Genomic DNA, 27945 nt, shown 5'->3' on the forward strand with positions numbered 1-27945 from the left:
CCTCCCCCAACACAACACACTTCCTGACAAATGACTCCAACGCACATCACGGGGAGCACACTCAGATCTTAACGTGCGGCTGGCAGCAAGATATTCTCGATTCTCCTTGTATTGTAAGGATATCTGTCTAACACCACAAACATCACCCCCACGCGTGCACACGCTGGGGTTAGTGATACAGACGGGCATCTGTTTTCACATCACACACCTGCACGCGTACGTACGTACACACACACACACACACACACATCCTGACAGTGTGCAACATGTGCATCTGCATACATCCATCACAAAGCAGGACAGGCTGCTTTAAAGATATCCTGAGGCCTCCTGCGGCATTGGCTTGGGCACCAGTGGCAGCTCACAGCCCTGCTGGAAGAGTGTAGCCCTTGCCGGCCTACAGGAAGCAAAGCCACTCCTGACTCCTGTGCTAAGAGCAGAAACTGAAATAAGCTGCCATTTTGTATTGCCAAGTGAGAAACTGCGCTGACAGTCCACTTTCCAGCACAGCCACGCGGAGAGACGGGTGGCACAAGTAATCAGTTCCTGGCACATACTGGTCCTGGTCACGCTGAGACATAGTTATGAGGTCTCGGAGGATTGCACAGTAAATGGTGTTCCGTGCTTCAAATCGCCCTCAGTTCAGATGCTAGGTAGCAAACAAGTGAGAACCCTCTCAGCCCAGCGTCCCTCGGACACTGTCTTGCTGGGATCACTTAATGCACCTCAAAACTATCACACGTCTGTGAGGAAACAAAGACTCTGCGTGAGCAGCCACCGACTTGCCCTGCTCACTCCCCGTCTCACTGTTCAATGGCCCTCTCCCCCTGCCTGAGTCCATAGGCAAGGCAAAGACCCAAAACAGTGAGTGAAGGTGTAGGTCTCTGTAGACTCAATAGAACCTGGTGCCTCAGGGGGCCCAGGGCCCACTGACTTTTAGCTCCAGTACAAGTGGCTGCTTAGCCTTGGTTCCTTCCCAGTCCAGATGGGGCCTGGGCTAAACACCTTTTTCAAGCAGCTCCCCTCCCCGCTCCTTGGGCCAGCTAGCTTGAATGCATCCCACTGCTGCCATCTTGGTTCCATGATTCGGTGATTTAAATTATTTGCAATGACTAGAGAAAGAAAAACAGCCGGTCCTGATTTGGGGATAGAGGAACAAAATGAAGGTCAGGCCCTTGTAATATGGAGTAGCTAAGAGGGGTTCTCCATGCCTTGTCTCTGTTCCTATCCTTTGCCCCGAGTCTTACTGCTTCTCTCCCCTTCCCTCCCTCCCGCCCTTTCCTTATCCCCCACCCCACCCCATACCAAACATCTAACATCCTCCCTGTCACCCTCAACGTCCCCTTTACATGCAAATATATCAGAATCCTGTGCATCTACATCTACCTCTTCTCCTACGTTTCTCTACCTATTTATACAGCGCTTATGTACATCTCTATTTCAGTTCTTCAGAAATGTTCCTTTCTATACAAGGATCAACTGCCAGCTCTGGGCTGGAGTGACTGGTGAACCCCAAGAGGTTCGCAGGAAGCGAGGAAATAGAGGAAGTTGGAGTTGATTGGCCCATCCTCACTGGGAAACCACTTCTGCAGCCTCCACATCCCAGTAGAGACGGGCCTGAGCCATCGAGTTTGGACTTGGATCCGAACGTCTCAAAGTCCAGACGTGTTTGGATCCAAGGATTTGGTTCTAGCCTACCACTAAAACAAAAGGGACAAGTCACCCATGTGCATCTTCCTCCTTCGCCTGTGCACGATGTACTGGCAGACGGTGATACTGCCTCCTTTTGCTGGTGTCTCCTATCCAAAAGCAACGGACAGCTGTTGACCTGGGCTGGGGTTAGTTACGTTTCCCAGCAGATAACATTGAGCATTAAAATCCACTGCACCAACAGCAGCTGCCAAATCAAAGAGCTTATTATTTATATCACTGTAGTGCTTATGAGCCCTCACCATTCAGCTAAAAAGGGCAGATAAGAGGGAGCCACCTAAGCTGCTACAGAGAGCATCTGTTAAATACGAGCCAGAAAGTTTTACTAGTTTTTGCCTCTCCTATCTGGACTGTCGGGCCAGAAGTGTAGGATTTCTGCCCTAGTGATAGCCAGGAAAAATTAATTCCGAATTTAATCATCCTAAATTGGGATCATCGGCCTGGCTCCCTCCCACCCACCCCCCGACTTGCTCAGTGAAAGCTTCCACCACCCAAATGGAAGGGCAAATGGAAAAACAAATGAAATGGTCATCAATAAACAGACCCAGCTAACATAGTAATATCTGAAAACTCATTATGGAGGGACTCCAATAACCATTCATGAGGAGGGAAGACACAGCCCTGCCACTGGTGGTCCTGTCCCTGAATGTCGGGACAGCCAGCGAGGATGATCCAGGGGGATCTCAGCTGCCTCATGGGGACATAGGACAAAAAAGTTGAAGAAACACAAATTCTAAAACCCCAACCAATCCACTCAGGCTGATGCTGTCCAGGGAGCGATTCTAAAACAGCAGCAGCATGGGACTCAAATGCAGTCACCTTGTCCAGAAGCCATTGGACAAGGACAAACCTGTGCTGGAGGAAACTAACCATGTCCACGCTCTCTCTCCATCCACCCCCCTCCTTAATCTCTCTGACGCCTTAAAGCCCGGGGGGAGACTTTTCTCTCTCCTCCTTTCCCAACAATAAGAAGCAATTCTAAAAATGGTTTGTCTCTCAAATAAAGAGCAAATTCAGAATGAAAGCAAAGTCACCGGGCATAAAATACACCCGAGTCTGGAGAACAGGCCACATGTACCCCTGGGGTAACAGCACTGACTGCAGCGGACTTACAGAAGAGATGGATGTACCCACATATATTCACTGAGGGGAATGATGTAAACCTCTTTAGGAGATGCCAAATCCCCATGTAGGTGTGCTTACTAATCCCTCAAACTAACACCACAGCCGCTACAGTGGTGCAGCTCAGCACACCTCAAATAATACATTAAGCTGTGCATTACATATTCATTAGATAGCCATCAATTAACTCTCTGAAACTATTAAAATCAAGCTTCTGCTTTTATGAGACTGTCATTAGACCTCAACAAACAGGGTCAGTTTCCCAAATGTACATTTTTTAGGATACGTTTCTTTTTAGTTATATTGTTTACTGAAGTTAATGGAGGGACTCCAAATTTACACACCAGTGCATCAGAATCTCACCGTTTAGGCCTCTGAAATCCGATTTCTTCAAGAATTTTGCATCCACATGAGTGTCCCTGAACAAATGCCATGATTTTTGCTTATTGCCCAGACAATCTTGCACCTTCTTGATACGTTGTACTAAGTTGGAAAAGCCCTGCTCCACCTCTATAATGAATTTGGGACTACAGTTCAGGCTCTCTGCCAAGCCGATAGGGGCTGGAACAGGAGAAGGAGGAGCCAATGACCCCCGGCAGACTTAGGAGTGGTACTGGTGGGCTCTGTCCTTCAGCCCTCCCTGGCCAGCCCCATCAAATGTACATCACAACAGCCCCATCAAATATGCATTTTTAGTGCATCTTATCCTCAAAGGACTTTACTAATAGTAACTAATGAATCCTCACGACAGTCCTGTGAGGTAGGTAAATTAATATTATTGTCCCCATTTTACAGATGGAGAAACTGAAGCAGACAGTGACTTGCCCAAGGCCCACAGAGGGAGCCAGTGGCAGAGATGGGATTAGAAATCCGGACTCCCAGTACTATGCTCAAACCACACCTTTCAGTTCCATTTCATAAGGGATAACTTCACTTACCAAGCCTACATTACATATGCAGTTCAGTAGCTATCACAACACAATTTCCTGCAATCTGCATGCGTGTCTGACTCAGCTTTTCCTCCACACTTAACTAGAAACAGGATCATCGTCTCCAACTCTCCCTGGAAGTATGGCTGAATCGCAATCCAGTGCCACGGAGATAAACTGAGACATCACAAACAGACATAGCACCTTCAACATACTGAGAACTGCCTCCAAAACTCACAACAGGAGAATGGAAGTAAGTGACCAAGGAGGTATTCCAGTTGCTGTTCAGGTAGCAAGCTCCAGACACTGGAAAATTATCATGGATTCCCATAACCAGGACTTCCTGTATTAGTGAAAAGAAGATCCAAGAAATCTGGGAGTAAAAGACAAGGTGCTCAATTCTGCATCTGAGGGCAGCGTCTGACTGGTAGGTCAGCACTCAGAAAGGATATTTAGACATCTGATAAATACGTTGCACTGCTATCCTGTGAATTTATAATGCATCCAGCACCATGGTATCTGGGGACTATCTATACATACGATGACGATACAGGTCATAGTATTTTCCATCTGAAGATCTCAAATCATATAACAAACATTAATGACTAAGCCTCATAGCTCCTCCTTGAGATTGGGATACTAATCCTACTTTATTTTACAGGCAGGGAAACTGAGACACAAAGACATTAAGTCACTCACTCAAGCTCACACAGTCTATGGCAGAGCTGGGAACAGAAGCCAGGTCTCTGGAATTCCAGTCCGGTACCTTAACTGCAAAGTCATTTTTCTCCAAGTGCCTACTTTACATGCAGGTATAAACCCCCAAATCCACTTACTAAGTCTCCCTCCTCACACCAGTACACTTTGCTTATAAACATAAGACGTTCTCAACAACGAACAGATTTGCAAGGCAAATTTGAGTTTCAAAGAGTTGGGCCTAAATTTTTCAAAAGAAACCTGTAGGGCTGGCTGGAATGCCATACGAAGCCTGCGCTCTGAGGAGGTCAGGAGGACCCCCCCCCAACTTTTAGAGAGCAGTTTAGTCAGTTCTCCTCTTTTCTCAGAGAGGGACAACTAGCCCTTTGCAGAGAAAACGGTTACATCAGGGCATCCAGGTGCAATCCTGGGAGATAATATACATTTGCTTAACAAAATAAAGTGAGGGAGGAAGTTCTGCTTGGCTCCTCCCTCCCCCAGTTTTAAAAGGAAGTCTAAGGTATAGTCAGATTTAAATACTACTACTACTACTACTACCACTAACAATATTAAAGTCATAATCAAACTTTTCCTGCTTCAGTCAGTTGGCTGTACTTACACGGCTGACACTCGTGGTCTATATCTGCGGTACAACTCCACTGTCGATTTGCAGAAATGGTAGCAGTGCACCTGCACTCCCATCCCCCACATATTGTTGCCCATGTCCTCAATCACCACACCTAGCTGCAATAGGAAAAGTGGTCATGTAAAAAAATCTGGCAACTGAGATTATGTGGAAATGGAGCTGAAGGATCGTGATGGGGAGAATTCTTACACAGAAATATTCTACACAGCAGGAAAACCAACTTCCCAAAAGGTGCAAAAAAAATCTATGGATTTGATGTTATGATCGTGTAGTATTTACATTCTTGACAAAGCAGGAGTGCTCTGTAGAGCCAGATGAAAAACATTCCTGCTGTCGGTGGTGCCTCACGGTTCCCGTGAAACTTTGTTTTTTTGGATGTTGCCTGGGATTTTCAGGAAAACCAATAAAAAGGCGGTATTTCCATGGGGGATGGCCATAATTTTACTGATGAAACAGCAAACATTTCCTACTAGGACAGGTTAACAAAAAAGGAATTTGGCCCAGGAATTTTTCTGCCATGTTAAATAAAAAGCTGTGTTTGCAGCTGACCAAGAAAAAGGCAAAACATTTTCAACAGGGTAGAAACGGGAGAACGGTTGGCATCCTTTGGCACAGCTCAACCATCCCACGTTGCCAAGGTGAAAAGAACTCCCGCCCCCTCCCCCCCCCGGTGTAGACCATTGAAGCCAGATGGTTGTGAAAGTAGTTTCCAGAAAGAAAGGAGAGGCCATTTGCCATAGCACAGGCAACATTTGCTATGGTTGAAGGGGCCAATATTTTCTCCCTTCATGCCCATCACCTCCCCCTTCCCCAAACATTAACCACAATAGTAGCTAAGGTCAAGCAGACGGGGAGGAGGCAGCTGTAAAGGCTAAAGAATAGTTTGAAAAAGGAAAGATGCTTCCATGTGGCTCACTGGCTGGATTTCCCTTTCCAGGGTCCTATATGGCTCACAGAGCTGAAAGAGATGGAGAAGGCAGCAGCTCCAGGTCTCTAATGGTTGAAGGCCATGGAAAGCAGGGGGCTGTCTGCTCAAAGTGTCTGCACAAGAAACAAACCCGTAGAAGACTGACCAAGTGAGATGGCATATTCTGCCAATCGTCCCTCCATCTAAGTCCTCTAGGGCTACATAAGTCAGGACAGTGAGAGGGTCTTGGAGGCAAGTCATCCCAAGAGACCCAAGATACTGCCCTGTTAATATGAAGAGCTACCACGATTAACCCAGAAAGTGCTCAAAAAGTAAACATCCTGCATGGACGGTTACAAAGCAAGAGCAGAAGAAAGAAGGGTCTTTGCAAGTGAAGTGAAGTTTGCCCTGTACAGAGAGTCAGTAGAAGGCCTATGCACCTCATCAAAATAGAGCTTCCGGGAGACTTGAGTGGTGCGTAGACATTGTGCTACCCCTCTGCACAGGGACCAATTTCACCTATAGATGGGAAGCAGTAGTAAACAGCCTACCTCTGTGCAGTGTCACCAACTGGACGGCGTCCAGAGTCTTGTGACATTAGCGTACGGGGGTACACACCCACAGATTGGGAACCTTGCAGGCAGAGGTTCCTGGAAAATTTTGAGGCGGTACCTACTGCCAACTGCTTCCTTCCCCATTGACAAAAAGTCTTTCTAAAAAAACAGCTGTCCTGTTGGACTGGGGCTAGAAATTAGTTTCAGTTTTTCTCTCTGGCGTGAATATGGGCTCCGTTTTTACACCTTGTGTGCAAGTGACATGAAATCCAATCCAGGTCCTAGTGAAGTCTAGGGCAACCCTTTAAACACACAGTAACCAAAGAAATACTCATTCAGGCCACAGGCAGAGTTGGTTTCTCACCTAGCCAGAGCCACCAACTGTATACTTGCCAAAATGCCCCAATCTGTGCTCGAGATTCAGATTGTTTTCCGAGTATCCGCCTCTCCCTTGTGAGCAAATTTGCCTCATTTTGGATGGAATTTTTTAAGTTGGAAAAAAAATACCAGTGTTTATCACAGAGTTCTCTCTGATGTGGTTTGAACCTCATCAGGATTTTGAGGTTTGAAAGTGTTCAGTAATTTTTATTGTTGTTTCTGAACATCTGATGAGACTGGAAACAAAAACCTTAATAAAAAAGTCTTCTTGGGATATTTCTAGGTGAAATTTTTAAATTCACCTAACAGCTTGACTCACTGATATTGCTTGATCTAAACTGTTCATTTTTACAAAGCATCTGAAACTCTTGGATGCGTCTCCAAACCACTGAGCCCTTTGAGGTTCAACCATTAGCAAGAATAATAGTCAAAGCAAATGTTAACCATAGCAAGACTGGTAAAAATGTTGTGGCCATCCCACTTGAAAAAAAAAATCAACCTTGGGAAGTATACAAGTGAAAATCCTGTGCCTTGGAGATTCTGTGCAAAGAAGTATCTAGGTCCTCCCACAATTCACCTGAGACTTTTTCTACATCCTGAATTCACTTAAAGCAAAAACACCCACATGAAATACTTTAAGTGTAACTGTTTTATTCCCAGGCAGGCTACGATCTTAGCACTCCAGCACAAGGGAAGAAATACACAAAGACCTGGATGCACTGTTTGATCTTGCCACTTAGAAAATACCTAAATATTTTTGAATATAATAATACTTCGCATTTATATAGCACTTTTCATCTGTAGACTTCTAGGTGCTTTACAAAGTAGCTTAAGTATCATTATCTCCATTTTACAGATGAGGAACCTGAGGCACAGAGTGGTTAAGTGACTTGCCCAAGACCATACAATGAGCCAGTGGCAGAACCAGGAATAGAACCCAGGGATCCTGACTCCTAGCCTCACATTCCATTCACTACACCAGAGTTGCCCCTTGTATATACACCTATGCAATCCAGAGAGAAACTGATGGACATGTGAATCAGTCAAACTAATCTGAGTAGAAAATACACTCTGGTGAAGAATTGGAATGGCACTGGTAAAAGGAGGAGAACATAACTCCTCAGACTGAATCCTGGGAGTGTTAAAACCCAATGCATCTATCACATTCATTCTAAAACTGGGGTGGAGGTGGAACAGGGGAGGGGACATATCAGCAACACATTTAGAACTGATGCAAGGTGACAGAATTTGTTTCTACTGCTTGCAGCTAGAAGCAATTATTCAGCTCCGAGGACCAAAAGTTACCTTCCAAAAGCTCTTTCTCAGGCGTTGTTGTGTTTGCCCTGTTTACATTAATCAGTGGGGCAATGGATTGGAAGATGCAGACTGAAGTTCACACTTTTTTTGGGGGGAAAGGGGGGGACACCAGTTGAACCATTTCCATTCACACTCTACACAGGAAAAAAATCAGTTTTCTCTCCTCACTTTGCAGCAAAGGTTAAAGAATGCAAACACTCCTGTAGTGAGATCTTGTATTCTAAGACTTCATTAATTTTACAAAGTGAACTACAGAATGTTACCAAGAATAATAATAAATTGTCAACCTAAACCCCCTCCTCAAAGTTGACAAAGTCTAGTTTGAGATAGAAGATCCTTGGATTTAAATTCCGCCCTCCACCCCCATCCTTGCAGGTTTGCAAAGAGAGGTTACCATAAGTTAACAAGTTTCGAGAGTGTGCATGTACAGGACCTTGCACAATTCCACACATCTACTTATTCTGGAGTTTTGGGTGGGGGGGGGAGGGTTGGACAGAAGTAAAAGATCATTTGTGTTTTTGTTACCCATCATCCTCAGGCAAAAAGGTGGAGAGGCCATGAGATTTTGCACTGGTAACTTTTTCTGGGATAATTTTAGAATAATGCGTTACAAAATTATCAGATTAACTGGGTCATCAGTTCCAATCTGGATTGTTCTGTGTTACTTCATTGTTTTCTCTGGAATCGAAATGATTCCTGTGAATTCAGGCCATTTGTTTACTTCCATGTTCCTACCTAAATACACACTGTATAAATATACATTGTCATCTGCACAGAGGATTTTTTTTTTTAAAATCTATACATACTTTTGGAAACCAGGATGTACAATCTCATCCCTCTTCTAGCACTCATAAAACTGAAGCCGTAGCAGAGAGAGGGGGATTCGAGGGGCAACAGATTCTTATGACAACACTGAGTTTGAATCCCTCTCACTCTGAGCCCTGCAAGCCCCAACCTCACCTTTTCCTGTTCCAAATGGCAGGGGGTGGGTGAGGCTGGAGTATTTTCCCCTCCATCCCTCTAATTTAGGATATTCCTCCCTCCCACCCCCCCATGATCTGCACTAAATGGAAGGTGTCCTATATGAAGGGGAGAGCCTCTCCCAGTGGGCAAAGACTGGATGCTGGGTTCCCTGGATGTGATACCAAACATTCAGCTTGTTGGTATGAGAACCCAGGCTGAAGCTCACACCCCATCTCTCCCCACATGTGTCTGTAGCTCATGAGATCTCCTCTCCCTCCTCCCCACTCCCTTTGAACCTTCTCTGGCTGGCGCTATGCTAAAGTAAGGTGGCATGCCCGCCAGAATCATCGTGGTCCACGCTGTTGAGAATAGCTGTCTGGTCCTCAGGGAGCTGCCGGTGGCAAAGGTCATCCTTCAACGCAGAGAGGCGAGCGAAGGGATCCTGACGAGAGTGTCTCTTCTTCTTGCGGAGGGAGACCGCTTCGTCAGGCCACAGTACCTGAGAGTTGGGAAGTTGCTGAACCTGGGAGGCAGAACCATCTGAAGAGGAAGAGGGAAGGAGAAGGACAAGAGGATTAGTTATCTATAACAATGCCATGAGTCGATGTGGTGCTTTACAGAGCGTGTAAAACAAATGCCTGGGCCCAGCCCTGAGAAGCTCACAGTCTAAGTCAGGATAACGTACCAACCTCCGTGGTTTGGCTGGGGAGAAGGTTAACGTAGGATGCTCAGCTGACGGAGGAGGATTTTTGGAGGGATTTGATGGAGGATAGGAAGAGGAAGGTTGTTCTAAGTGTAGGGGACAGTGCGAGGGAAGGCACATAGCTCAGCGGGGGAGTAGGAGACAAAGGGAAGAGTCAGGACAGAGGACCTGAGGAGAAGATAGGGGGCTGGAGAAGGAGCAGGAGGAAATGACAGCAGAGATGTAGGTGGAGAGATGTAGGAGGATCTTGAATTTAAATGGACAGAAAGCCACTAAAGGCATTGGAAGAAGGGTCATTCCAGGGCTCTCCAGCTAATTTCAGGACTACAAAGGGAAGTTATCCCCTTCCTCTTCTGGACTAAGATCTGGACTAACATCCCAAGGAAAAACAAAAAAAACGAACAGGAGATGGGGCCTTCTGTTTTACAGCTGAAAGGAGCAGGGAAGCCCTTGTGGCCTCACGGAAAAAGAGCCTGCTTCCTTTGTAAGGAATTGTTGAGCAAGAGAATAAAACATAGGTTTTATAGTAGCTCAAACAGAGACCTTCAGACCACGGGCCTGAATCAACTCCCATTAGAGTCAGAGACTTTAATGAGCGTTGGATCAGGCCTCAAACGGAGGATGGACAGGGAGACTAGTGGGGAGTCTTGTGATCCTCACACTCACTGGATTGTTTTCTGGATTTTGAGGAGCCCTTGGATGACTTTTTGGGCTTCTTTATCCGCTGGTATTTCAGAGCTTCGAGCCTCTCAGGTGCAGCAGCGTTCCCGGATGGAGATGGACGTTCTCTAGAAAGGAAAAGCAGACACGTGCCATCAGTGGCCCCCTGTCACACTCCGGCCAGAAGAGTTCTCGGGTGGGGAGGGACCGGTCATCCTCTGCCATGGAAAGGAAAATGTGAGGAATCCTGGGCCGATGGAGTAAGGTCAGCCAGCTGCACTGGAGTTAAATAAGATGCTGGTGGAAACATGACACCATCTACTCACTGCCTTTGGGACAGCTGTAGTTTCCCCCCCACACATACACACTTCCCTGTCCACTGTTTCCCTCCCTCTCATACCATGGACGAGCGTAGGTCAGGCAGAAACAGGCAAAGTTTAGAGAGAGGTGTTAGGCTCCAGCCCTGGTTGTTCCTGTGGACAGAATCAAATGCCTGATGATGGCTAAGCTGTGGAGGAATTGGAAGAGCCACGCTGTAAGACAACCGGTACCGAGGCTCACGTCTTAAAAATGCATTTGTTTCTGTAATTTCAAAACCATTAAAGTAGGTAGAAAGGGGCAGATCCTATGTCCGACAAGGCACTTCTGGGAACCCGCGTCAAGCCCCTTTAAAAAAAGAGAAAGCAAAAGGCGTATGGAAACAGGACAGCGGCACCCATGTTACCGCTATGCACATCGCCAGCTACGGCAACAGTGGCCCAGACAGACAAAACGTAAGCAGTGACCCTTCCCTTCCCCAACCCCACAGCAAAAACAGGGACCAAATGGCAAACAGAAACACAAAGAGTTTACAAGCCAGCATTGCTGGGGCTGGCAAGCTGGTACCCCCTTCCAGGATCACGGCTCAGAGCCACAACACACACAATAAAATAAGAGCTGATGATAGGTTCTGTTTAATCCTTCGATGTCAGGCTTCTGATTTTCTTCCCCAGTAGGATAAGACATACCATGACTTTGAAATTAAAGTACTTACAAGATATTATCATGGGGAGAGGGGGAGCAGATCTCTATTTCCTACATGGGGATTTTCATTCAGTGGTTTCATTCATGAGTTTCCCCAGCCCATTTCACTGATTTATTGTATGGCTGGTTTATTCTTCCACCAAAGCCTGTTACAAGGTAAATGTTTTCTCTAGAGTTTGGTGCATGGGAAACGGGCTCTTTGTATAAGGTTTTTTTGTGCAGTTCTTTCCAGTCTGCTAGTCCTTCCCTGACTAGATATTGGAAGACAGGACACTGGGGCCAGGTGAGTATAGGAAAACCCTTCCCTCTGGACAAAGTCTGTCCAACTATAAATTTTCCAGTTTTCACAAAGTCTTTATTGACTTTCCCATTCTTCTCCTGGTTTCCCATACCTTTCCCCTGCCAGTTCTATCTTGAGGCACCTCTCCGCCAAAACTGAGAGTTTGCTATCCACCAAAGAAAGAGTCTGAGTCTTGACAGTTAGGGCCAGATAGACTACAGACAAGGGCTGTACTGGAGCCTTCACACAGCTCAGCTGTGACCTGCAGTTCTCTCAAGCCTTGGAGCCCTTTGTTCTAGCGGAGTGCTACATTCCTGACTACCAGGCAGAGTGCCAAAGAGTGTGGGGGTTTTGAGATATGAGCACGTGCCCGTAAGTGAATAGGCCAGGTCCACAAAGTAGTTTTCACTGTGAGACCAAGCCAATACTCAAACCCAGCTCTCCTGAGAGGAAAGGGCAGAGATTTAATCCACTGAGCCTCCAATACATTTCCCCTCCCTCTGTCACACCTTTCCAACTAGGAGGAGACATTCTTTTGGTATCGTTACTGACTCACTGGAGACCACTGATCAAACCGTCTCAAAATACTGTACCGGCTAAGAGAGGGGTAGCTTGTAACATTTCCTGAATTCCCAGGCTCTCCTCGTCCTGGTAGTGTTATCAAATGTCAGCCTATCCCCCATCTCCTGCTATACACCAGGTAAATGCTACGGTCAGACAAAAAAGTCTGTTGTTCTGCATCTCCTGGGGATGCACGAAGGTTGACCACGCGTCACAGAAAGTTCTGAGAGGAAGAGGAAAATAAAGGCAACAATTCTTTCCTGGGTGGCAGTTTCAAAGAGTTAGCACCAGCAAGGAATACTGCACTTACACCTTTCGCCCATCAACTGGAGGGTTCAAAGAAAGAAAGAGAGACTTGCAATGGGAGCAAGAATGGGGTGTCTGTGTCAGATCATGTACACTTCAATAACACTCCCCTGAAAGGGTTAATCTGAACCCAAATAGGAGCTGGTCCTCTGTTCACACTTCACTGCATTGAGCTTAACCAAGAGTAGCCCAGCACTCTGGGACTCTCATTCGCTCCCATCGACTCCCCTGTGCTCATCGTCAAGACAGCAGAAGAAACTGAGATGAAACCGATAAGCGTGGGGTTGATGGAAGACGACATGTTCAGAGAGGCAAAACTCACTTTAACTTGCCTGCTGCATGGCAGCCTACGGTAAAAAAGTGGGGGAATTCTAGTTTTCCATACAAAGAGATGGAGAGAGCAAATAGGGCAGGCTGGAGCAGCAGAAGCAAAAAAGATTTGGACAAAGACAATGATTACATTAGCCAGTGCATTTCCCACAGATAAAAGTGCCATCTATGGAGAAAATATGAAAGGACCTAAAGCCGGTCTGGTTTGCCTGACAGTCTGTGAGGAATCTGCACTGTTAATGGCCCTAAACCGAAGCAGCTCTCTTTCACTTTCGGATGCCAGTGTGAACTCTCCTCTATCGGCCATCTGGTCATTTGGAGCCCTCCCAGAGATCAATCCAATACACAGAAGACTCTTCCTGTCCAATGTGGAGCATGAATCAAGAAACCAGCCCCTGATTCAACAGCAGGTCAGGAAGAGAAGGATTTGTCCTTGCAAAGCACAAGAACTTGCAAGACACGAATCCCAATCTCTGGTTGTAATCAGACCAGTCTGGTGCTGAATAGGTCTGGGGAGGACTGAACGAAGGGGGGGTTGGAGTAGATACTTGGATTTTATTCTCTGCTCAGTCACTGCAAGAGCTTGGCCAAGTAACTTATCCCTCAATGTGTCTCCATTTCCCCATCTGCAAAATAGAGAGAATACCTACCACACATGGGGTTTTGTGAGGCTTAAAGTGTTGCAACATGTCCTGATAAAAGACATCACAGAGGAGTTACGTATCTGTGGGCCAAATTCAGGGCATTTCATCCATTTAGCTGTGAAAATCTGGATGCGGAGATTATTCTTTATTCTCATCCTGTTCAGCTGGTAACATCTCATTGTAGTCGACATTTGTTCTAGGAGGGAACTCCCTGAGTGTTTCATATCTACAGAACCGGGCTTCCCATTACTCGATGCTACGTCCCTCATTGCATTTTGGGGCTAAGGCCACAGTGGCATGGTGAGACTGTACGCTGGGACAAGACGAGCTCACGTGGGAAGTGGCTTTTGTAGCAGTAGGTGCTTAGCTAGAATACTGCAGGCTGGTGACTTCCAAGGTTTTTAAAGACACTGATATGACTGGCAAAGTTTCTTGATTTTGCTAACAGCACTGAGAAGCATATGGAACATAATGAGCAATTTGATTGAGCAGCTGGGGACCAGCAGATGCAACTGAAGCTGTAAGGTTTAGGGTATAAATCAGCTCCTTTCATATTCACCACTCAAACATAGACGTCAAGATTTGACTAACGTGCAAAGATACAGATCCTCAGGACCATCTCTGATGGAACAGCTGGAACTCCCCACAAAGCAAGCGGCATTAACTTCAGCAGAGGACAAAACACCTTTTTAGACAAGCCACAATTCGCTCCTGTTGGAACCAAGTGAGACTTTCACCCTCCTAGGATGGGCTAGATTTAGGATGTGTAAGAGCGATGGGACTACAGTTAAATTCCTCTCAGGAAGACAATGTTTGCCTCCAATGGTGAATACAGGGTTATAGCTTAATTTTAGAAGCTAGTGTCCCCGTAACATCTATTTGGTGTTCTCTGATGAGCCACACATTATTTTGTGCCGCTGAACAACCACCGATACAGGCAATGCTAACGGTTGCCCTCCTCTGCACCCAGCTTACACACACATTATTCCATGCCTGATTTTACTGAGTTTTCAGTTTTAGGTCAATGGGATACAAGCAAGTGCGTGGCTGCTACATGCGGGCAGGTACTGAGTGAACTTCTCCAAACGGTTCTGACAATGTAACTCAATCCTGACCAAGAGTGACCCATTATTCCAGTCCTGGTCTTCCATCACAAGGTGAAACAGCTTCTGCTCTTTAAATCCTGAACCGAGAAGCAGTTCTAACCTGCAGCACCTATTCCACTGCTGGTCCCCCACTGCCACACAACTATACCGATACCGCTCAGCCCTGAGCTGTAGCAGCCCCTGCCACTTCTGCCACAGGCCTCTAAGAAGATATTCGCAATTGTGACATTTATGATGCTAGAAAAATGCCCACTAGAGATTAGGATGAAACTCCATCAAACTAATTTCCATTTGTTCTCTAAAATAGGACTCCCCACTCCCACATTTCCAGCCACACACAGAGCAAGTGCCCTAAACCCATGTTTCACCCTAAATAGAGTTTGACCTCAGGTGTCGTAGATGTAAAGAGTGGACAATGGCAGAGGAAAGGACAGGTACTCTGCAACAGATTTATAGCCTCTCTACCACCCTTTATTTCTGCAGTCAACTCCAACTCTCCTGTTGTGATTGTTTCTAAGACCAGCAAAAAAAGACCTCTCATTCCTCCTGCCCCTTCTGTAGTGTTTTGGGCAGCAGCCTATGCACAAAGACCATCCAGAATACACCATGTGTGATGCAGAGGAACCTGTCACTGCACTCATTCACTCTGGAGCACTGAGTCATAACAGGGCAAGGTAGCTTTAAAAATGTAGCGGGTATTTTCTACAAGGTTCTGAAGTGAACTCAGATCCCAGAGTCTACAAAGCATCAGGTTTGGGTCAGAAGAACTAATGGAGAAGTTCTCAGTCTTCAATTTACCACACTTTCAGATGAGCACGAGTCAGAACCATATGGTCAGAACGTTACTGAAGGCGCCTCACAGTTATTGAGGGAGTGCACAAAGCAGCCAGCTCCTGAGTGTGCGAAGGGCAGTATCTAGAAGAGAAGAGCGAGTTACAAAGCTTGCACGCCTCACCACTCCTCCTTAGCAGAGCTGAAACAAGAGTCTCCGGTATCCATAGCAAGAAGGGCTTTATCCCTAGGCTAAAAGAGCAGCTCCACTTGTCCAACCCAGCAAAGAAGCTCTGTTGCTCTTCTTCAAATGCCTTTGCATGTAGGAGGTTAGAAGAGTAGCAGACGAAGCCTAGGGAAGAATGGCAACCCATCTCCACCAGAATGGGAAGCCAAGTCACAAGAAGAGGCAGGAAGATCCCAGGGTGCAATATAAAAGTTTTCCCTCACCACACACGTCTTCCCTGACTCTCTTCCCTTGAACAAACGGGCAGAGAACTTCAGCAACAGCTTGGCAACTAAAGGTCCAGTCTGAAACCATCTAGACAGCCTATATCCCACAGGTTCAAATCCTGCCCAGGTTTACTCCATCCTACACCCTTCCAAGATTATAAACTCCATTGATCAACATGGGGTTCTTTCATGCAAGGAAATATTACAAGCCAAGATCGGTTGTGTGCGCTGCATGGACACTAAAGATCCCATGAGACTTTTCTTAGGAGTAGGAGTTTCCTCTTCCCCTCCAGTCTTGTGCGGGATTGACTGCTGCCTCCACCCCAGAGGATGCTGTGGGTGCATCACTTGGGATCAGCTTAGGATCCTTCAAAATCAAAAGATGCTAGAGAAACACAGAAGTCAACACTCCCTTTCCACAGAGCTGCTGCCAAGCCACAGCCACGACCACCGCAATGAGATAAAAAGGAGCGGATAACAGCAGGGCGCACACTGGAAGATGGCATCCCGTCTACAGGTCTGCAGACAACACAACTCATCTATACAACGGACTTCACCATGCTGACAGGAGAGGAACAAGGAAGAAAGGAGAGGAAAAGAAGGGTGGGAGAGGAGAGGACAGGAAGAAAAAAGATCAGAGGGGGAAAAAGAAGATAAATGAAACCAGGAGTGAGAAAATTAAAAAAAAGAAAAGAAAAAGAAAATCACTCAGACAAGCGGACTCAACTTCTCCAAGCGAGAGTGGGTGTGAAACACATGCAGAGGATCAGCACATGGACAGTCTTTAAAGGGGAACCTACTTGTTTCAAACTAAACGAGAGGAGTCATCGTCCTCCCCCACACTGGGGGTGGGGCAGCTTCCTCACCCATGGAATGGACGTGGCTTTGCCACTTGCACCTAGGAGGCATCAGAGGCTTTGCGTACCAGGTACTGACTGCGCTGTCCAAAGGGAGGAGAGGAGCTGGGGTTGCCAGCACACGACAGCCTAGGATGCAGAGGTAGCACAGGCGCTCGCCTGCCTTCCCTGTGGTTTTTGGGTTTCCTACTGCAGTGAGATGACAGAACCAACTCTTCCCAGTTAGGAGACGTTCACGGCACATTGGGTTCAATTAAAAAGAAAAGGGAAAGTTACTAGCGCTAATTTGATCATGGCATAAATTACCCACACCCTTAAATAAAACTTGCCTGCTCTTCACACAGCAAGAGATATTGCAAAAGCCTTCCCACTCCAGCCATGCCGGGGAAATATAAACGAATACCGCATGTAGAGAGTCACTTGTATCCCTCTATTTGCCCCCATCTGCCTGTCCCATCCAGGCCAGCCTGATCTGCATGCATCCCCACAGCGGAGATCCCATTCACACTGCTAGCAGTGCCCGGCTGCTGATGGGTAAGCCATCACAGAGCTCATAAACCACATCTCCCCTCCCCATCTCTGTTTTTACTACTGCAGCATAAAACCTGGCTGGTCTGGTATAAAACTCCGGTGCCCCTGATCCACTGACAATTTTACGACCCTAAATCATAAAGAAATTACTTGGCTGCGCTGTTTATGGGATTCTTTTCTTATTAGCGTGCAGGATTTATTATCCCTCTGCCTTCCCCATTCGAGATAATGGCTCTCTCCCTCCTCTAGCTGAGGGAGAGCCTGACAGTGAACCCAGGTTCGACTACAATGGGTTCTGCGCCCAAGGCGCAGAGTAAGATGCATTTCAGTCCCTGGTCATTGGGCCTTTGCTGGCAGACATTTTGGTGGCTTAGCTGCTGCGGAGATCTTTTATAGGCACGCATGAACATCTCGGCCTGGAATCGGCGTGAGAAGAGGATTGAAAAGGCTTCAGGTCTGCCATGGGTACCTGGAGTGGGGTGTGGGGCAGAAAGTTTCCAGGGCTAAACAGAACATCCCAAAAGGAGGACCTCTCTCTCGGTGGCTTCTGAAGCTCTCTGGAAAGGACTGAAGCTGTCTGGTTGGCAGCTATGAGGGTAATGCTCCAAAAGGAGACAGTAGTAAAGACGTCACTGCTCCCTCTATCAGTCGCACACTCTGCACTCTCCCCCCACCCAGATGGGCCTCGGTGCGATAGACCCACCAGTCCGACACCTCATTCTCTCCCCTGGTTGAATATCCAACTCTGTATTGCCCTCCCATCCCCCCCGCAACACACCCTCCAGACATCCCCATCTGTCTCCCTGATCACAATCCTCAGAGAGAGCTAGGAGGATTGTATCCCTTTGGGTATCACTTCCAGCTTTCGCTAAGCTGTTAGACCTGCTGGGTGTAGTGTCTTATCCAGCCACACAGGCTCACGCTTGGGCTAGGAGCTGGATCTCACCCTTTGATAAGCAGCTGTGAATTTCTGGGAATCTGCTGCTCTATGGGTGCAGGCAGGCTCTCAGATAGTGGAAATAAAAGTAGGCCTGGGACTCTACATCCCTGGCAGCCAATGCAGTTGGTATTGGCCTGCGTGTCACTTCAGTTGACCTTCTCTTCTGGTCTTCAGAGCTAGTACTTGGTAACATTTAGCTTAAAGCACAGAAGGACTCAGTGAAAGGAAGAAGAGGAGGAAGCTCAACCACCACAAACGAGTCTGGAAACCAGTTCCTATTTCTCTCTTCCATTTCTGTTCCAGGACCTTGCTATATCTGTGAAACTGCCCCCAGAAAGTCTCCAAGAGGTATTTTCCTGGAGAAATCTTGCAAGATTTACTTAAGTCACTGTAATCATGGTTGGGTTTGAAGCCACCATGCAAAGTTTCATTGAAGAAAATTTCAGAGAGGTGAGGCTTCTATTGTAATTGAATTACTACAGTTCAAAACAAAGATTTAACACCGATGAGCTGAAGCTATGCAGTGTACCGCTGCAAACGGCAAAAGAAAAAGGGGGGGGGAACAGAACTCTTCCAGTTTAATATAATTTAGGAATCTTGGGAATGAAGGGGAGGGGGGGAACCCTCAGCTGTTAAAATAAAATTGGAGAAGTATTTTGAAATCGGGTTCCCTTTACTGAATTCATGGAATGAGCTCACAGTCCTAAATAACTAACTGTTTGCTAGCAGATATCAAACTGAGAGCTACTATTAGGTGTTGCTGAGCACGTGCCTGTTTTGTATGGTTAGTCCCTTGTTTGTATCCACATGATAAACCCGGTATTTTAAGATTTAATTCTCTAATAGCACTGAACATTTACATAACACTTTCACAGACCATTTCTCACCACTCATCCGGGTAGGTATTACTATCCCCACTGCCAGAGGAGGAAAGTGGAGGCATAGACAGGTGAAGTGACTTGCCCAAGGGCATGCGAGTCAGTGGCAGAGCCGCAATTAGAACCTACATGTTCCTGGCTCCCAACCCTGTTCAATCCACTAGACCATGCACCTCCCTACAGAATACAGAATGAGGAGCTGTCTCCCCTTCTCACCAGGCTTTAGGATGACCAGATAGCAAGTGTGAATAATTGGGACAGGAGGTAAGGGGTAATAGGAGCCTATATAAGAAAAAGCCCCCAAAATCGGGACTGTCCCTATAAAATCGGGACATCTGGTCACCCTACCAGGCTTGCCCCCACAAAAGTCACAGCCATACCAAGTCTTTCTACTTGTATCCCGACTGTGAATAGGCCTCACTGATCCTGTGAGAGCGCTGAGGCACTGCTGAGTGGGAAAACCCAAAAGCCACAGAGACCTCGTGTGCAAAGGTTTTGTCCTAGTAGTTTACAATTCCTTATTCCCCTTTAAAGGAAGAGATGGGATTGGAAAAGCCCCTTCCATGCCCCACTCCCCACCACCCTCCGACAGCTCCCACGCCATCCTTTCGGACTTGGATCACCCTTACCTATTGAGCTGAGGAGAAGCTTGTCTCGACAACACTGCCCAGATAGCTGAGATTAATCAAAAACAAAGCAGTTAACAACACCCGCAAGGAGCCGAGCTCCGCAACACATCAGCACGTCAAAAACGCCAAAGGAGAAGTAGTGGGGAAAGAAACAAACAAAAAAAAACCCCAAAACCAAACGAGGCTGGAAACAAAAGGGGGAAGAAACAGAAAAGAAAAATCAACGAAGCGGATGAAAACACTGCATAAAAGCGCAGACGACAGTGCTCTAACACAGAATTGTCCTGTGACTTCCCTATACCTGCTGGGCCTCATCAAGGTGTCCTGGCTATATTAGATTGGTTGTATATATATTCACACACGAGATGATTATATAGATTTTTAAAGCCACAACAGAATTGATTTGAGGTTGATTTTGTTACTACGGACCCCCCTCCAGTATAAGCACCCCTCTCTGACCCATTCACCCAGTCTCCTGAAACCAGCAATAAACAACAGTGCTGAATGGGCTAATTGGGTTTCTAAGGATTTAAAGCTTCCAGGTACCAGAGAGAATAAGTGAAATGCAAGGGGCACCGCAGGGTGAAAAGCCAGGCTCCCACCCCCAAAACTTGCTGTTTTCCTGATGTGACACTAACCTCCCTACACCTCAGACAATGCTGGCTACACAAGTTTGAACATCGTCCTTCCTCCTTGCCTGCCCCAAGCTCCTCTCTCCACTGAGTTTAACTGCACTGAGCTTAATAGTTTACTTCAAGCCATTAAATTCCCAAGCTCCACGAGTTGAGGGATCAAGAGGTTAAACCCCACTACTTGAAAAAATAGAATTTAAAACAAAAGACAAAAGGATGGAAGGAAAGAACATCTACAGGATCTAAGGTTCTGCGAAGGAGACGAGGGAAAGAAGAAAAAGAGGCAGAGACGGAGCGAAAGAGAAGAAAAACAGAAAGACGCTTTGCCTGGTGCAACCCTGGTACCTGGAAAACCAGCCGCTGGAGTTTAGTGCAGCAGCCTCGTTCTTTGGGGCAGGATCTGAGAATACCGGCAGCTTCCTGATTTCCATTCGGGTGAATTTCTTCTCCTGACATGCTGTTCATGGGACTAAGTCCTTGTACCCTCTCCCCGCCCGAGTCTTGGGGCTGCAGCATCGCTTTTGGAGATGGAGTGGCACGGTGACCTTTGTGGCCATCTCTGTGGTTCGCTATGGTCACTAGACTTTGTGGGGAAGGGCAGAAAGAAGCCAGAGAGCCAGGCACACACTACTGTTCCAGGAAAGTCAAGAGCCAGGAAATAAGAAAGGAAACTGCTGGTGACCCTTGCCACTGCCGGTGACAAGCACAGGTAACGAGACCCCTAATCTAGTTCCTTACATGGACAGGCCCTTCTCCACACATCCGAAAACACACACTCCCAATCCCAAAGAGACTTGCGAGGGGAAGAGCAGCTGTTGGAGATAACGCACCATGAACGACCAACTGTTCCTCTGTCTATTTAATGCCCACTAACATGAGCAGTGTCCTAACGGTGCCAGTAGCGAGAGCCTCTTCAGAGCAGGGTCCTACCAATGACAACTGGAAGTCACCTCCAAAAGGGATGCTGCAGCATGTCCAGACAACCCCTATGATTTCAGATGATGATGATCATGATGATGATGGGAGGAGGGAGTTGGAGGCAATGGGTGAGGTGGGGTGGGGAAGGAAAGGCAGATAAAGGGCAGCTAAAGGATTCATACACTTACCCCGAAGTGGATAATGTTGTCGGTGTAGGCTCAGGTCTGAGAATCTCCTCCCCAGCCCTCCTCGGAGAGGGAATTTGTCCAAAAACATCCATACTGTCCCCGGGAAGGGAGGGGCACTGAGAGGAGGGGTAGCCAGTGGCCAAAGAGGTGAAGGCCATGGCAGGTCGGTAGCTGGGGCTTTCTCCCCTGCTGCTTTGAGCCGGGGAGCCGGTCGACGGGGTGGACTTGCGGGAGAAGCTGACTGCCGCGGGGGGCTGCAGGGTGATCTCCGACATCTCCGCTTGCTGGATGAGACCCGGTCGCGGTCTGGCACGTGCAGTCAGCTCCGGGGAGCTGTTGCGGGAGCTGAGGGGGCTTTGGGTCAGAGGGGAAAGCCTCGAAGGTTGTAGCACCACCTGATGTAAACTGGGTTCAGCCCTCCTGACTTGCCGAGGGCTAGGCCGAGGTCTGGGTTGGGGCTCATACCACCTGGTGTCCAGGCCAAATGTGCTTGTGCCACTGTGGCTGACTGACTCGGACGGTTCATGGTAAGGCAACACGGGTATGCCCATACCTTGACTGGTATGTCTTAGCTGCCCTTGACTCCCCATAGGTTGCATAGGTTTGTCCTGCCATTTGGTGGTGGTGGGCACAGAGGGTTGGCTTCTGCCAGGTGGCTTGCCAGTCCAACTCTTTGGTGCCTCCAGGGGCAGAATGCCAGGGTAGGATGCAGGGACCTGGAGGGAGGAAGGGGGCGGGCCCCTAGGAAGACAGGCCGTCAGCTGCACACACTCTGCCACCTCGCACTGGTGGAGCTGTTGAGGGAATATCATGGGAGAAGCCTCCAGGCTGCTGAAAGGGAACTCAGCCCTGCCCCATGGCTCAGGAGACCGGCCCCCCGTTGGCGTCTGAGTCAGGGGCAACGTGCTGTTGGAAGTATTTTCTCCATTCTCCTCGGGGATGGTGGGGTGTCCAAAGGGCCCCTCGGGGTGCAGAGGAGGGGAGGACATGACAGAGCTGAGAGGGCTGACCTCTGGCATGTAGAAGGGCGGAGGGTCCATCTCCCCAGGACTGCTGCTGCTGAGGTAACCGTAAAATTGGCTGTGGTGGAAAGGCCTCGGGGCTGGCGGTCTGGCCTGACCAGTGGCCTGCAGGTGGCTCTCCAGAGCACCTGTGCCCTCCAAGCCCCTGTGGAATCTGGGGCTGTATGCTGGTGGCTGAAGGTAGGATTCCTGGCTGGAAGAGAGAGGGGTCAGTTGAGATTTGAGGGCTGCCACAGATGAGGGCACAATGGGGTCGTCATTCTCTTCGTCTGACTGGCGAAACTCAGGGTACATGTCCGTCTCCTCCACAAAGGGGAAGCCCTCTATGCGGCGGGTCTTGAGTGAGGGCTCCATCTCTGAGGGGTCCATGACAAAGCGGCCATCGGGCCCACGGCTGATGAGCTCAATGGGGGTAGTAGCCTCGGCTTCAGCCTCAGCCTTGGAGACGCTGTACTTCTTGCTGCTAATGGCCCTCTTGGTCTTCTTGTAAAGGGACAACTCTTTTTCCTTGCTGGGGCTCAGCATACGCTTGCCCTGCTGGCCTTGGTCATCAGAGGACTCCGAGGGGGGACGGAGTGTGCGGATGCTCTCGGGACTCACTTTACCGGAAGACAACCTGGACCACAGAGGAGAGAAACCAAAAAAAGGGGGGGGGATGGTCATGGGGAAAGGAGAAAAATCTGGGGCTTGCGCAGCAGGATCACGGGCCAGTTGGGCACAAAAAGAAAAAGCCTTAATTGTTCCCGGAAGAGGGAGGCCTGGAAGAATTTAGTGTGGGCATTATTATGATGGCAAAAGCTCACGTGGTTCTCACATAGGCCCCAGCAGCGTGCTGGGCAGAGGCATGTGTAAGAAGGAAGACAAAAAACAGGTGGCCACTACTTCTCCCTCCCGACTGCCAAACAGAATATGAAACATTTCCTCTCTCATCCCCCCTCAAGCAGGCAATCCACTGCAACTTCTTGAAATTAGCTCGACAGACCCGTAAGTCTGAATGAAAAGTCCAGAGTTTAGCTTCGGTTTGGCTAAGTACCCAAAGGTTTGTATGTTCATTTGAATTATCTGAGCCTCTTGCAAAACTAGGCTGGGAAACCTCTCAGTAAGATGTTCTCCCTCACGTGATTTCATTTCTAGTGCTTCAGATTGCTGTTGGGGAAGAACAGCACAAGAACATCCCCTCTTGCAGAATTTGGCAACTTCTGATCCCAGCTCACAAAATGAGAAGAAAAAAATACTTATGATTTTCCCCCAACCCTGGAGTGTAAGGATTAAGGCTTGAAAAGGGAAGAAGGAGGCAGCTCCTCAGAAGAGTTCACTGCCCTGCCCCCCCACCACCACATACACACAGAAGTCTTGGGACAAACAGGATTAGACACACAGACTCAGCAGATCCAATTGAGATAATGGGGGCAAGGAAATTGAAAAAAGTGTGGTCTTCTCAGTGAAATGGAAGAGCCCACAGGACGGGGGGGGGGGGGGGGAACGACATCAGCAGAACAAGATAAAAAAAAATACCAAATGTCAGGGTCAGCACAGGTCTCCTGCATGATGCTCCTGAAGCTACTACATGAGGTGATCAGAGGCCAGACTATTACTCTCACACCAAAGATACCCCCTGTTTCTATCTACCCTCACTGGCGGATGCACTGAGTACTGCTGATGGTCTCTGGAAGGAGTTGAGACCAGTGGGACACAGTGATCCAGTCTTTAATGGAGTGTGAGGCGGAAGATAAAATGGGGGAATCTTCAAGGCAAAAAGAGTTGCTCATAGAACTCTAAATTTCCCAGTTAAAGAAAAAACAAAAAGGTGAAATATTCTTAGATACAGTGAAACTTGCATTAAGGATCCACCACTTCTTTTAAGCAGCCACTTAAAAATTGCCAGTATAAGGCTAACAGCACATTGGGCTGCATTAGTAGGGGCATTGCCAGCAGATTGATGGAAGTGATTATCCCCCTCTATTCGGCACTGGTGAGGCCACATCTGGAGTAGTGCATCCAGTTTTGGCCCCCCCAACTACAGAAAGGAGGTGGACAAATTGAAGAGTCTCCAGCAGGGGGCAACGAAAATGATTAGGGGGCTGGGGCACATGATTTACGAGCTGAGGGAACTGGGCTTGTTTTGTCTGCAGGAGAGAAGAGTGAGGTGGGATTTGATAGCAGCCTTCAACTACCTGAAGGGGGGTTCCAAAGAGGATGGAGCTCGATTGTTCTCAGTGGTGGCAGATGACAGAACAAGGAGCAATGGTCTCAAGTTGCAGTGGGGGAGGTATACATTGGATATTAGGAAACACTTTCACTAGGAGAGTGGTGAAGCACTGGAATGGGTTACCTAGGGTGGTGGTGGGATCTCCATCCTTGGAGGGGTTTTTAAGGCCCGGCCTGACAAAGCCCTGGCTGGGATGATTTAGTTGGTGTTGGTCCTACTTTGAGCAGGGGATTGGACTAGATGACCTCCTGAGGTCTCTTCCAACCCTAATCTTTTATGATTCTATGAATTCCACCTGAAAATAAAAAGTTCAGCACTACTCCCTTGGGAAATCTCCTGTGACAGGCTTCATTGGTAACTACTTCCTCTGCTTCTGCTCTAAAGCCAGGCAGTCTCTTGCAGCCTATTTTGTTCCAAAGACTTAAGGTACACCAAAAGCATCAGACCCCAGGATCAGCAGATTTGAGACACTCAACATTAGATATTTCCATTTCCTGCGAGCAGCATCCCTAAGAAGAGGCGTCTCCAAAACTACCAGACAGAACACAGCCTGAGTGGCACCTCTAAGGCAGAGATACTTACGGAGACTCCAGACTCTTCCTGCAGTGGGTTATCGAGAGAGGAGGGTCTGGAAAAGAATAAAAGGGGAAGTGAAGAGAACGCTAAAGAGGCGCAACTAGGCAGAAAGAGGCAACAAAAATCTTACAATCAACAGCAAGGAAAAAAAAAAAAAAAAGACACTCGACAAGAGGCCAAATTTTGGTTGATCTAGTGCTTTAATAGTCGCAGACAACAAACAACTCCAGACAGTTTCCTATCTTTTCTGTTATCACCAAATCATACAGACTAGAGATAAAAGAGTCCACCCTCCGCATCCCCAGCCCATGTGAATTTCCCCGCGGGGCATTACTGTCCCAGTTTATGCAACTTAAGTGATGAGGCTTCCACCACTTCCTTTGGGTGATTCTCTACAGCAGGGGTGACCAAACTTACTGACCCCTGGAGCTGCATACAATAAATCTTCAGACATTTGAGAGCTGCAAAACACTCACAACTTGCCCCGTGGGGTGGCACCTGCCAGGGAGGCGCACCTGGCTGAGCCCTGACACCCCTCTCCGCCATGGGGGCTAAAGCCACGAGACCCCCCCCGCCCCTTCCCTGCACTGCAGAAGCCCCGAGCTCTCTTCCCTAGTCTGGTCGGCGGAGAATGTGGGGGGAGCACAGGGAGCTCTGCAAGCTGCACTTTAACTGTAAAAGAGCCATGACTTGCCCACTCCCGTTCTATAGTCTAAAATGCAACAGTTCTCACGCTATAGGATCCATGAAACACCACTGATATGAGCAGCTGTTCTTGGCGGCCCTCAGAAGGAAATGACTTGAGAACCAAGCACTGGAGGGCCGTGGGACGGGAAAGAGTCTGCAAGGAGGTTCTCTCCCCAAGAATGAAAAATCCCCAAACCTAAAACCCACTGGCCTAACAGATATCACCATTAGGAAGGTCCCCCTGCCATGTCAACCTAAGTACCTGTCTCAATTTCATCTTCATCCCCACCTTGCCTCTACCATTTCTGATCACAAGATGTTTCAGACCGTGGCAGAGGCTCCAGTATAGCCAGAACGCATCTCTTCCCTCACGCTGCTCCAGCACATAAGCACTTTCTTCTTCTCTCGCAACGGTGAGATGTTGGGGTTTTCTCAAAGTGAGCCTCCAGACCTCAGCACACATATCTGGCACTTGTTACTTATTTAACCCATCTGTTCAGATTAGAGGTGAGGAATAAGTGGGAGAGGAAGGGCCAGGATCCAAACAGTCACAGCTGAAGGATAAAGTTCGGGCAAGCTTCACCCGAAGACGCTCGAGACAGACAGACAAGGAAGATGACCACAAAATGCCACAGGGGGAAAATACAAAGTAGCAGGGCTCACCTTTCTTGCGCTTGAGCTTGCGTTTGCGTTGTTTGTTGACAAAGCAGGCAGTGAGTGTGCTGAAGAGGATGGCAGCAGCCAGAAAGCAGATGGTGGCAACAATGCCCGCCAGCACAGGTCGGGCCAAACCATCGTCCGTCAGGTCAGGCGGGGGGAATATGTCTGCAGAAAAAGGGGAATCCTTTGAGTTCTAAAAGAAACTGTTCTCCACAACCAGGGTCCTCATCACTGTTTGGAAAGTGAGGTTTGCACAGGGCATGTAAACGAGTTGCAGAACTGGACGGTTCAGGGGATTGGTGCTCAGGTTCAGAGCCTTTCCCAACTAGGTTACTGGTTTAAATCCAGCCCAGAGTGGTAGTGAGTGAACACTGTTACTCTCAGATGCCTGGGAGGTGGCCTAGGAGATACTTTTGGGTCTCAGCCCAGAGCCTAACAAAGACAGATCCACATCACAAAAGAGTATCATCACTATTGGCAATCCACTTAACTGGAGAGCAGTCATAGCACTGGCAGTAGTGGTGAAAGCTTTGCAGGGATCGCCTCTAGGAGTGAAAGGGGAATTCAGTCCCTGTGTCCCCATTCAGTCCTTTGTCTTTCTGAGGAGACTACCAACAAGGAGACCAAATGTGCTGGTAGTCTCCCCCCACCCCATGTTCTTACATCATGCATATCACTGTGATATGTAAGCGCCCCAGAGTTAATGTGCACACCTGCCTACTGGATATGCACTGAGACCCACACTATCAGTACTCACAGGCCACTGAACAGTTATCCAACAACGTTCAGTGTTTGCTGATCTGGCAGGATTTGAATCAGCAAACTTAACATTAGCTTATTTATAAGTGTGTGTACACAATTACTGGGAAGTGATTTTACATGATTTATGCTAACTAAATCTATCCACTTAGTTGTTCAGATCAGTGCTTGTAAACCTGTCACTAGCACCAGCTTGTAGAACTTTTTGGGCTGAGACAGTCATAACTGACATTGTGTAATTACACCTGGCCATAAGCGGAGGTCAGCTACACACCCAAGAGCTAGCAAATTCAGGCAGACAAAAGAGGAATCTAATCTTTAAAAAAAAAAAACGAAAGTCAAGTATGCAACTTGCATCCAGCAAAGTGCTTCTGCATACCACCACCTGAGGGCAGTGCTA

The 27945-nt window shown here is 47.8% G+C and overlaps 1 protein-coding gene across 1 annotated transcript in view; it reads right to left on the reverse strand.

Annotated features, from left to right (window-relative positions):
• Positions 1-9508: 9508 nt before the first annotated feature.
• Positions 9509-27945, reverse strand: part of IGSF9B (immunoglobulin superfamily member 9B) — a 66291-nt gene continuing 47854 nt past the window's right edge. Inside the window, exons 14-18 of the mRNA XM_026657978.1 lie at positions 26790-26951; positions 25446-25491; positions 21633-23270; positions 10592-10713; positions 9509-9762 (exon numbers count right to left, since the gene is read on the reverse strand). Of these exons, the coding sequence (XP_026513763.1) occupies positions 9539-9762; positions 10592-10713; positions 21633-23270; positions 25446-25491; positions 26790-26951 (2192 nt within the window). The 3' untranslated portion in view covers positions 9509-9538. The remainder of the gene's footprint in view (positions 9763-10591; positions 10714-21632; positions 23271-25445; positions 25492-26789; positions 26952-27945) is intronic.

The sequence above is a fragment of the Terrapene carolina genome, unplaced genomic scaffold (genome assembly GCF_002925995.2).
Source record: "Terrapene carolina triunguis isolate 2854851 unplaced genomic scaffold, T_m_triunguis-2.0 Scaffold374, whole genome shotgun sequence".
NCBI lineage: Eukaryota > Metazoa > Chordata > Testudines > Emydidae > Terrapene > Terrapene triunguis.